At 34.0% G+C, this 12,696-nt stretch overlaps 1 protein-coding gene and 2 long non-coding RNA genes across 3 annotated transcripts; 1 reads left to right on the forward strand and 2 right to left on the reverse strand.

The window, feature by feature from the left end:
* LOC106305228 lies at positions 1-1,951 on the forward strand. Its single transcript, XR_001262939.1, has 6 exons — positions 1-384; positions 473-541; positions 628-696; positions 1,136-1,284; positions 1,496-1,548; positions 1,670-1,951. It is a non-coding gene; the product is annotated as an uncharacterized LOC106305228 (long non-coding RNA).
* Positions 1,952-2,772: 821 nt separating this feature from the next.
* Positions 2,773-3,669, reverse strand: LOC106305223. The gene is made up of 2 exons (XM_013741592.1): positions 3,355-3,669; positions 2,773-3,258 (listed from the first exon to the last, which is right to left on the reverse strand). Exons 1-2 carry the CDS (start codon positions 3,531-3,533, stop codon positions 2,841-2,843), a joined length of 597 nt encoding a protein of 198 aa, XP_013597046.1. The 5' UTR covers positions 3,534-3,669; the 3' UTR covers positions 2,773-2,840.
* Positions 3,670-9,564: 5,895 nt separating this feature from the next.
* LOC106303855 lies at positions 9,565-11,554 on the reverse strand. The gene is made up of 4 exons (XR_001262558.1): positions 11,333-11,554; positions 11,197-11,250; positions 10,568-10,843; positions 9,565-10,486 (listed from the first exon to the last, which is right to left on the reverse strand). It is a non-coding gene; the product is annotated as an uncharacterized LOC106303855 (long non-coding RNA).
* Between the last annotated feature and the right edge of the window lie 1,142 nt (positions 11,555-12,696).

Here is a 12,696-nt window from a genome sequence, read left to right on the forward strand (position 1 = left end):
AGTAGTTCCACCATTTCCTCGCTGGCTTTTTCTCCTTTTTAGCAAGAACAATTGTTTATGGCGTTCTAATTAGAGTAGCAATTTCTATAGATTTCATTGCTTAGCTGCAAGTCTAATTTAAGTTTTTCTCCTTGAGATCTCTTTTTTTTTTTGAGAAAATCTCAGTCTATCTCCTTTATTCATATTTTGAAACCAAACCTCTAATTTAAGTTTTTTTGTGTATTCAATTTTATAGTTCATGGAGATTTCTACAAACATCGAAAGTGAGGATACCAGGAGATATGGGATCAATGGAGAATGTTCACTCCTCTGCTAGCGATTCTTTAATATGGGGTTTCAGCATAATAATTAATAAGTATCGTCATGACCAAACTAATCTTCCACGTAATATAAATCTCAGCATTCAATAGATGACATTTTGTATGTTTAATTCTTTCTTTTGGTATGAGGAATTTGTTACTGTACTTTTTAGGTTTATATGGTGGAGATTGTCGACCAAGAGGAAGCTAGAATTTTGCTTCAATGGCATGTATTGTATAAGGTACGAAAGTTTCAGATCTCTCTGATATTTTCACTTTCTGGACTCTGTGGCATTACTCATTGCATATATAAAATATGTGGAATCAGGAATATGTGGAAGAGGAGGCCAAATTAAAAGTTGGTGCAGCTGCGAACCAACAAGAAAAACAAACAAAGGTACATATACAAATTTCGCGATAATATATGACTATCTATCTTCTGTCTTCCCTTTGTTGTAGTCACTTGGAGTCAGAGAATCTAATGAATCCAGCTTAGTGTTTCAGTGTATACAATGGGATCTTAATATATGTTTCAGTATATATATATATATATATGTGTATATTTCAGTCTGATTAATATATAAGTTTGGGGTTGGTTAATATATAAGAGGAAGAAGTTGGTTTGGAAGTTTCTGTTACACCAAGTGGCTCGACAATGTATGTGGCTTCCATTATATCCGTGGACCTGGCCACATCAACTAACATGAGGCACGTTTGATATGTTCTTTAAAAACATAAAAGAACTGCACATGAGTTTTGGGTTAATTTATTATATGTTGGTAGTTTGATATTACGTTGAATATGAAGAATGGTAAGCTTGATTGGTTATTTTTCAGGTTCCTTACTTTAGTCCTAGAGACTAAGAAAATGGCGTCCGCCGCAAGCAGTTTGTCTGCTAAGGAGAGGAGAGAGCAAGCAGCTGCAGCTAGAGGTACGACATTGTCTAATTCCGGGTCATCGGAAAAATCTCAGCTTGGTTCTATGGGTGAGTTTACAACTCTTTCTGGCAAAAATTCTCTTCGTGTTTCTACTAATCTGTTGCTTACTGATATCAAAGTTTCAAACTTTCTATTGCATTCAGCTTTATGTTGTAATCCTGTGAACTACATCAGTAGACTAGAGAAATATTGGTAGAAGGGTTTTTGTTTGTACAGTGAGTTAAGAATCTTTGAGTTTTTGTTTTGATTTGGTTGTAGGGAAAACTGGGCAAATCTTTACGCCGCATATAGTTAATATAGCTTCTGGTGAGGTATGTCTTATTAGCTTGATTGTGTTTACAGCTAACATTACATTTTTGTTCTCTCACTTTCGATTATATTATTCCCCGATTATGATATGATCCTTCTTTTGTTTTTTAATTCCTTGGTTAGGTTATGATCCTAACCAAGACCGATTACTTTCATGATCTGGCTCAGTCGAAGATTTTCTCCTTCCCCTTCTTCAAACTCCGATTATTTGCAAGAAGATTTAAATTGAAGGAATTTTCCGATGCTGAATCTTGCCAAATAGATTTAGTTCTTTAGCTTTTCTATTAACATGTATATTTTTTTCGTCCAGCTTATGTTATATATGTTGCTGTAAAGAAAAGAAGAACCTTGGGGGTGCATTCTTGACTTTATTTGTAATACAACATGCGAACAAATATTTGTAAGTTTCTGATCCTAGCTCAGTTTGTGTGATTGATGCTTTGTGTCTACATGATTTCCTTGAAGATAATGTTTACAATACCAAGACTTGAGAATGTTGGAAAAACCCGTTTGCAAACGCAGTCGTGAGTGAATGTTGAATTTTTCTATCATGTGTTTTTGTTGTTTGAAACATGGTTGTGTTTTTATTTATCCTGCAAACTAAGGCTCACTGGGAAAGAGTTTATAATTTGATTTTCTACTATTCATAAAGCTATGACATGATTCTTTCAGATCAAAATGTTGTTATCTCATTACATTAAGTCACGATCACATCGAAACATTAGAAAAATAGTATCACTATGGTGTCCTAAATACCACAATTTTCGAAGCTTATTTGGACTCTTTTTCATGATTATTGTTAACTAAAAATACAAATCTTGCCAAATCAAAAACCACAACATAACACAGCATCACGTACAGATTTTTTGTATAGAGCAACAATAACATCAAAGGCCCTGCGCAAGCGCTGGGGCATGCCCCTAGTACAATTAAAAACTCCTATTTACATGTATAATATAGTACAATTTACCTCCCCCAAAAAGAGGTTAGTAGGTAAGTGCCGTGACGCAAGTGGTTATGCTTTCCACGGCTAAAAGAATATTAAGTTTCGGTAAAGTAACTTCATGTTGTAGAATGAAAAATAAGCTTCCTTCGTGACAAGAAAACTCCAATATCATGACTTTTCTTTTATGTTCTGTATCTTTGGGAGAGAGGGCAAGATTGTTCATTTGATAATATTATGAAACAGTTTATTACATTTATTATAGAAAATAAAAAAACCGGCCCCAAAAATATTTTTAAAAACTAATTAACTAAGTTTAAAAAGAAAAATCAAATGAGAGACAAAGAGTTCCTAATGCTTACGAGAAGAAGTGCAATGAGATGGGATGGAATTGTGATCAGACGGTCTAAACCTAAGCTCACAACTAAGGTTACATTCGAACTTGACCGATCCTACTGGCCCGACTCGCCATCGAGCCTTTGACCCACCTTTAAGTTCGAAAACAATCACATCTTGTTTAATCGCGTAGTCTATGGCTTGCTTCATTTGTGTACTCAATGGTATTGGAGATGACTGAACCACGTAATGAGAGAAAACTGATTTCTCTTTAGCAACTACGAACTCATCCTGTTTTAAATACGCTATTATTTTACCTTCATAGCTTAGCTTAAAATTGGTTTTATCAAACAAAGCAGGAGCCTTAGCATTATCGTTCTCTGCACGAATCACAATCGTTAACTGCGTCTGCATGACTCCAACTATATCGTACCTGGTTCAATAAAAGCAAAGAACACAAGAAACCGATCGTTGATGCTCAAGATTTCAAGAAAAAAGAAAAGGAGGAAGAGTTGTGGAAACCCGTTACTTTAAGAGGTCGAGGTGAGCATACTCAACACTAATGATGGGAACTCGCGGGTGAATGACCAAGTAACCAACAAAGATTACAATGCCACCAATTATCACAGCAATAGAGATGATGGCACAGATGATGCCGGCACACCAGATGAAAGGGCTTGTAGCATGGGTAGATGACAATCTGGGCATTATTATGTGGCTCTTGGACTGGGGTTTTGGTTAAGGATTTAATGAGACAGCATCCAGGCTGGGACCAAGTTCTTGGCTTTTTTGGTGAGATGTATGAGAGAGGATATAGGAACTTAACACTAATTGGTGGAGAAAGCCTTGGTATCTTTCTTTCCCTTGGTGTAAAGGCGAAGATGGGCTCTGCAAGTAACTTACATAATTGTATAAAGCTTTTAGTCATCATAGAGTTTAAGGAATCTTCTAATACAGTGCCTAATGTGCTTTTTCGTTATATATAAAAAGAGAAATTCTTAACTTGTAAGTGTTAAAAATTTGCTTTATGTTTATATGTATATTAGAATATTAAATAACAAAATATAAAAATTAAATAACAAAGCATATGAAGTATTTATCTATATTTGATGGTTTGCATATACCAAAAGGTTCATATTACTTTTGTGTTTCTCTACATGGAGAACCAACATTCTCTCCTGAGGGTTAAGCAAGGAACTTCGAACTTGCCAAAAATGATAATGCCTACAAATCTTGAGATATTGGTTACCATAAAGCTGTTCTTTACCCGAAAGAACTGAACTCCGAAACAGAGTGCTAGAAGTGCGAGTGACCAACCAAGCCATTTTTAGGAAGACAGAACTTCAGATCAGATATGTGTGTTTCTTCCTCGGTAACCATAATCCAAGTTTGGGTAGTAGATGTGGTTGTTATTATTACTATATCCGCCTCTGTAGTTAGTTTGTGCACCGAGATATGCACCCTGACCCGCTTGTGGTTGAAGTGGCCTTTGGAAACGGTTACCAAATGACCGAAATAAGGATGAAGAGAACAAAAAGGTCCATAAAATGAATACTATTTGCAATTTGAGGAAGAAAAGTTTCACAACTTTGGGTCGGTGGATATAGAAAAGATGAAACTTGTGTTAAAAAACGAGGGTGCCTAGCCAAATATTCGGCCTCCTAGGCCCTCAATGTTAAGATACCGATTAAGACCATCTCCAATGATTCAATCTATTTTTCGCTCTAAAATAGAGTAACTCTATAATAGAGTTGGATTATACTCCAATTGTACTCTATTTTAGAGTGAAAAATAGAGTTATGAACAAAAAAATAACTTATTCTATATATAGAGTAAACTCATTTTTTACTCTACTATAGAATGAAAAATAGAGTACTATTGGAACATTTTTATTCTAAACTCTACTTTACAGTGAAAAATAGAGCGGGGTTGGAGGTGTTCTAAGACCAATTCGGTAACTTAATCGGACCACTGAATAATTGGTTGTCTAAATCAAACTAATCGGCCCTTAAGATCAATTAATCAGTTAAACGACAAATTATACTGTGGTCTTATTAAGACCTTCCAAAACTTTCAGTATTAAAACCTTCCAGAGCTAAAAAAGATGAAACGAGAGTTTCTGGATTTGTGTTGTACGAGCGAACACTTGGTTAAGTTGGTTCAGGAAGGCCAGCAAGCGTATTTCCCTAATGAAAACGGAAGCTTCATTCCTCCTCAAAATATAGACCAATTCTAGAGTCTTCTCTTTTCTTAATCATTTATACCCAACAAGTGTCTTTCTGAACATGCTACTCTACGAGATCTTTGTTTTGTTGGCAAGAAACTAATTTACATGTGCTCTGGAAACTGGATGTGTTGGTCAAGTTGATCGCATGAGATTGTATTGAAAATTCACCTTTGTTATAAGCAGTCTGCAACAAGCATATAATAATGTTGATTGCTGCTTGAAATAATAAGTTAATAACTAATATAATGTCAAGAGCTTGAGAAACTGATCATCATAGAAATGAATACTTTTTCCTTCCCTTCTTCACTAGAATCAACTGAACTCTCTTACCTGTGATTAATTTGATTGTTGTTTCTTTCCAAGAAACCCCCATAGTTCACTCTTCTAGAACTTTTCACTCATTGAACTCAATGCTAGAACTAGGATCCGAGACTGCATTGCAAAAAAAAAAAAACTATAGCATGTGTTGTAAAAGAACTAAGTTACAATCTCAAGTCACCAAATGATGCCTTGAGCCTTCAAATCCAGAGAGGTTTAAATCCAGAGAGAAACCTCTCTGAACTTGCCTTCAAATGCAGAGACACTCCTCTGATTTGCCTAAGACTTCTCTATGATCTTTTGATACCCCTCAACAACACTCATGGATCTTTATTTATACTCTCCACGTTGCTAACACAGCAACCATCAGCCACGTCAGCTCTAGTATTCGGTATCTATCAATTGTGCATCGCGGAGGATGGTGAAACTGCCTGGTCCATCATACAAGAGGGACACCAGTGGAATATAGCTTGTTTCCTCTGAGTCAGAGGCTCTGACAAAAGAAGGCACCAGTGGACAAGCATTACTTTTGAGTTGCCTGAAATGTTATTTGTCGAACCAATAAGGCTTGCTGGTAATTCTGTCAAGTTTCCAAAGATTAGATGGAGAAGGCTGGAAGGCCCGGCTCAAACTTATGACAGACCCGGGGCTATAGTTAAAAAAGGTCACAAAAGTTATAGGTCCATTTCAAAACCTTGTTTAAATATGGACCCTTTTTGTGTTACAAACAAAAACAAATATGGACCCTTTAAAGTCCACGTGCATTTTTAAACAAACACTGTTCTTCTTCATCAAAAGGACAAAACCTAATTTTTTGTTTCAGACTGTTCTTCTTCACCCGCTGTTATGTTACGTTTCCAGAGATATTTTTTTCTTCTAAATTTTGGGCCCATTTTTTGTAAGAAAAATTAAGCAAAATTTTAGGACCCTGTGCATTTGCACCGTCTGCACAAGCATAAAGCCGATACTCGGTGAATGTGTTGTGGCAGGAACCGGTTTAGTGTTCAAAGCAGGTGTATGGACCACCCATTGTGCTCCTCTCCCTAAACCATAACAACATCATATACTGAAGGCAACTAGCTCATAGCTGGCCTAGCATGAGAGGACTGTAAACAAGTAAAATGGAATAAAACACTGTAAAAGTCATGCAATCTGATCGTTTGAACTAACAGTTATCAGTTATCCATGCTTTACATGAATGTCTTTACATGATTGATGTCCTTTTCACTTTGAATTTCCTGACTTGATTGTGCAGATGGAGTTAGCTTGCAGATCCTGAAAACACCATACAAGCATCATCACAAATCATTATAACTAGTTTCAACAAAAAGGCTTGAACACTAATCTTGATGCACTTCCACGATAAATAATGTAATCGTACTGTATCACAATATCATTAAAAACCTAATGAGTAAACAAAAACAATAAGAAACAAAAAGCATATAGAATCGGATGATTTTCATGATCCTGCTTAATGCTTATTCAGATTAATTAATTAATATATTTCTAGTTGTTTAATCTGTTTTAGATATTTTAATTGTCTTTTTTATTTGTCCTTGGCTAATCACTTTATCTATTCAACTAATTATTAAACCGTGTGTTACAGCCAACTAATCAACGAACATAGTAATGTACAGTCACTTATGAACTTTGACAGACTGTTAATTCTTCACATTCAATTAAACTACAATTAAAAGTGGTATTATCTATTTAACTAGGGTCGGCCGCCCTAAGGCGGAAAGTTAGCAAAAACTATTTTATATGAATTTACATTAATTTTATAAAGCATTTTTAACAAAATTGTAGATTGAAAACGATATTATAAACAAAAATAAATAAATAGAATTCAGAGATCATGTTGTTATTTTTAATAAATATTTTTTGACTGAATTAAAATGACAGTAACTTTCATTATTCTATGAAGAAAAAACTAATATAATAAGATTAATGACATCCACGTACAATTATGCAATGATCATCCCAGAGAAATATGTTAAGAAAAAAACTTATATTATCTAAGCGAAAACAACCTTTTGTTAGTGTGAGTAACTTAGTATGTGTATGTTTTAATTAAAATGTGATAGTTTTCTATTAATGAAAGTCATACTTCAACTTTCTTGTTACTCTTTAAATTAAATACGGTTTATCGTTATTAAATAAGGTTAGAATTTATTAGATAGGTTTTACTATTAATTTAGAAGTTATTAATACTGTGGAAACTTTCGTTATGAATTAACAATATATTTAAATTTAAATTAAATGATAATATTGCATGGACGTTTTTTATAGAATTCATGCTCGTATGTAATAAAGAGTTTATGCTGCAGATGCGTGTAACTATCTTAAAAAATACTCCCTCTGTTTCATTATAAGTATCACTTTAGGTTTCGGCATACAGATTAAGGAAACAATTAATTTTTTACATTTCCTATAAAAAAAAAACACTATTACCTATACACCTAACCATATTTCAACCAATAGAAAAATAAATTTTGCATAAAATTAATAAATTTTGCATTGAAAATCAAAGACGACACTTATTTTGTAACGAAAAAAATTCTCTAAAACGACACTTAATATGAAACGGAGGTAGTATATTTTTACATTGATGTATTAATACTTTGAAATAAAACCGTTTACCGTACAAAAGGAATCATTCAAAATTTTCAAATATCAGAGTGTATGTTTATTCAAATAGCTAAGTATGAGTAATATATAATAATATGTTTGCGCTATTGTATGAAAAAAAAAAAGAAGTTAGGAACACTATTTATCCTGAAATCATTGACCTTAAAAAATACATTGATGTAAATGGGTAAAGCAAATAATTATAGGAGCACTATTTATCGTGAAATTATGGACCTTAAAAAATAAATTGATGTAAATGTGTAAAGCAAATAACTATTCTTATGTTTTTTTTTTGCTAAAACATTATTCATATGTTAAATACTCAGTATATGTATAAAAAATTAGTAAATTCAATTTTGCATTCACTATATAATATTATACATTTTATATGTATGTTCACTAATATACTATAAACCTATTGGTTCATCTAGTTTTTTTGGTTTTTATGGGCTATTTTACACATTAAAATAAATAAAAACATTTTATTGTATTTTCGACACGTGTAAATCTAATTAAAATCATTGTACTCGGTTCTGTTGATTTACATTAATTTGTCATACCGGTATGATCAGATTGAATATCAATAATATCATAAGAGTTGTTTTTATGACGTATTCACAAGACGAAGAACACAACATTATTTGTTTACTAAAATATAAAAGTATATTGTTAAAAGTATTATTTTTAATTTGATCTAAGATTCACACGACAATATTCCCACATGTTTATAAGTTACACCAAAAGCCGACACGATCTCCAACTCCAAAACGCCGCGTTTTGAACTCTAAGTTAATGAAACACCGCGTTTTGAATGCAGACACGTGTCGGCTTCTCAAAATTCGAATTAGTGATGTGTCCGCCTATGTGGACAGTCTAGGAGGGAAGCAAACTCAACTTTATATATAAAAACTAGGGTCGGCCCGCTCTACGGGCAGAATATATTTTACTTGTGATCTAGGTTATTATTTTTTGTATGATTTTGTAGTATTTTTAGGTTTGCATTTGCAAGAAAGGTGTATGATACACTACAAAAAAAGGATCATATTACATCATATAAATAGTATCAGAAAAATAAATGATATCAATTTGAAACACATATTAATAAATGATACAAATATTTGTTTTAAGATCAATTATTGTAATTGATGTTGTTATTAACTTATCTTTGTCTATATTAATCTTTGTTAAGCAAGTGAATATTAATTAAAAGATATATTGTATTTTCATATACGTGTAAAAAATATGCAGTTTACTTAAACTAAAAATAATTTTAATTTTTACTATTGTTTCTGTTCTTCTTATTAGAAATCAAAAGTTTGATAAATTAAATTTTTATTTTATTTTTTTCATTAATGTTATAATTTTAAATTTTTATCGTTTGTTTATTATTATTTTTATTATAAAAGTAAGTAAATAAAAATACTTGTCATTACAGTTGAAATTCAATACATAAACTATGAGTTATTTTTCATTCTTATAGATTTGTTTTTGAACGTGTTGGTATTATTGTATACATTTTTAAACCTATTGATTTAGATAATATGAATATGTATGGATATGGAGAAATGAGAAGAAACACCACTTTTTTTTTTTTTTTGAACATTGAGAAGAAACACCACTTGATCACTTAGAGCCCACGTTCCCACTCTTAATCACCCAAAAATTATAACAAAGACGTGTTCACATCTCATCTCTCACTCACTCACCAGCTCACTTCACTATCTCTATTCTTATTCTTTTTTTCTCTTACAATTCAACCAATCAAAGACGATGGCTCTCGACACATTCAATTCTCCGACCTCCACAACGACCACCGCTCCTCCTCCTTTCCTTATCGAGTCGGAGAATCTTGACTCGTGGACCAAAACAAAACGTACAAAACGACACCGAATCATAGATCAGTCTGACGCTTCTTCCGAAGAAGAATATCTCGCCCTCTGCCTCCTCATGCTTGCTCGTGGCTCCTCTGATGGTGATGATCATCACTCTCCCCCAATGGCTAAAAGATAAATTATCACAACGTCTGTAAGCAGAACATCAAGTGATAGACACAAGCACTGGCTTCGAACAAAGATTGGTCGGAAATAAACAACACCTATAAATAACAGAGCCAGCTTCGTTGAGATGCATCACTTTCTCTTTCATTTTAAGCCTTCTTGACATTATATTGAAGCCTCTTCATTTTCCGAACAGAAATAATTCTAGAGTTCCTAGAATATAGTGTGCTTGGACGTTGCCGCTACCAGGGCATGGCATCTAGTCATAAGGTCGCTGAAACGCTAGACGGAGGTCAATGGAGAGACCGTTAGTGGCTGCAGGTTCAGATGGTGGTATACCCATGGCTCTGTGCTGCCTCTGCGAGAACAGGGGATGATGGCATTGTGTTAGGTACAGCTGTTCGAGAACAGGAGACTGAAACTCCCGCCAGATTCAGACTCCTTGTCAAAATAGAAATGAGTTCCAGGCGTGGCATTGAGGAACAAACGACCTGCAAATTGAAGCTCGGTTAGTTTTCATAAATAGCATTAGGATGAAACTCATAATTAACAAAACAGATATGAAGTGATACCTCCTATAAGCTTCAGATTAATGCATGTTGGAACAACCACACGTGATTCAACCTTGTAGCCCTCAAGCTGTTTGTGAAACGATACAGCGTGAGAGTCGAATACACTCATCATAGTGACAGACACACCACTATTGAACCGGATCGAGAGAGGAGAGTTGGACAGCTTGAAGTTCAAATTGCTCCGTGTTACCTCAAAGTCGCTAACATAGTACATTGAAAAGATGCCTGAATGTGTTCAGCGGTGGACACGTTCCTGGTGGCTTGGGTGAGAGTCGCCTGCAATGCATGACAAATTGGAAACATAAACAAAACAAAATATATATCTTGACCATCAATAATAAACTAAAGCGCTTGTTAATTTTTTCATAATCAAGACATAAGCATATGGATTTCCTTATACGGTCTATTTGATGAATAAAAATATACGAACAAAGTGAAACAGAATCAACAATCACAACAATGATCATATCCTAAATATTTGATGATAAGAAAAAATTATGGGGAATAACGAAAACATGAGTGTATTGATCTCTGGTGAAGAACTATTGTTTGAAAGTTTCATAATCAAAACAACAACAACGCTTGAAAGGATTAAGAAAAAAAAAACTACAAAGTCAAGCCGGAAGTACCTTGGCGTACAGGAGGAGCATGTCGACCCTCGCCGCCTCGCTTAACCGGAGATCCTTTCAGAGAATTGAAAGAGAAGATGAGTCCAAGAAGAGGATTGCTCACATATTTATACTGAACACACACCGCCTTTCATACCTAATCAACACCTCAAAGACACATCCTGGGAGAATAAATCAACAGGATTAAAGACGAATCCATAAAGAAGTCCGTTACAGTCATGAGAAGAAGCGCAAACGTCACCGCCTCCGGCCGCATGAAGATGATAGACGATCTTTGTGGGTTAGTCTACGTCGTATTAGGGTTAGAGGGAGAGAGTCTTCAGGCCGGATGTTTGCACGCTTTCAGGACCAATAACACACAATAAAGGAAAAGCTCATGACGCCATATATTAATGAAACGCTGCGTAGAGAGGGAAGGGTGTCGCGACGTCAGGCAACGACTTATTGACATGTCCGCCTACGTGGCAGCACCAAGAGAGAGTAAACCCTTTTTTTATAATAATAGATATTTGCACAAAAAAATCTACTTAATTTATGGTTTGATTGACAGAAAATTAGCATAAACATTATACTCTTCATTTAGCACATCATTACATTTGGATGATGCAAATGCTCTCCAGGTGTTCTTTACTCAATGTTTTCATATGAAGTTTTTATAGAGTATTTGCATTTAGAATATATAAAATCTTTAAAATAATTTAATAGAATTAACTTATTTTATATAATAATATCACAAATTATATATAAATACTGTTCAACCAATTACATTATTAATTGCATTCATGAAAGTATACCATTTCTGTAGCGTACTGGTTCTAAAGTATAATAGTACTGCTTTGCCATCAAATGTACTTATCGAGGCAATAGTAGTAGTATCGAAGATGGTGCTCTCTTTTTTTGAGGAAATATCAAATGAATATTTTTTCATAAAGTCAAATACGTAGATTTTAATCTACTCCTAAATATGGTTATTTAGTTGAGCAAATAATTATAATATTTGTTTAGCAACTTTTTCCCTTGGTAATTAATTTGTATTAACATTGTGGTCATGTAATTATTTAGAATCAGTTTCGATGATGTTTTTGAAATTTTGGTATGTACATCTCTCTAGCGCGAAACTCAAAACCATGTTAAATAAACTTTATTTAGCAAAGTGGATCCTTTCCAACCTGCAGAATCGAACATAACTTCTATTATTAAATTTTAAAAAATAATTCACTAGGCCAACTCTTGACTAGTTTTGAAAATGTTCGAAAACTCGTTAGGCGCTACGCGTGCGGTTGGGTAGGGCCTAGCGCCGAATCAATTAATCGGAGACTATACGGAGATTAATCGGGGAGTAATTTTATGGATTTTATATATATTTTAGGTGTTATATAAATAATATGTGTACTAAAACAGTCAATGACACCTAGGCTAGTCGTAATGTTCCTTCCCTAACTCATCCCAGGCCCGGGTTCGAATGACGAAGCCTCCTTTTGTCAATTTTTTTTTTTAAGG

Source organism: Brassica oleracea, chromosome C7 (genome assembly GCF_000695525.1).
Source record: "Brassica oleracea var. oleracea cultivar TO1000 chromosome C7, BOL, whole genome shotgun sequence".
NCBI lineage: Eukaryota > Viridiplantae > Streptophyta > Magnoliopsida > Brassicales > Brassicaceae > Brassica > Brassica oleracea.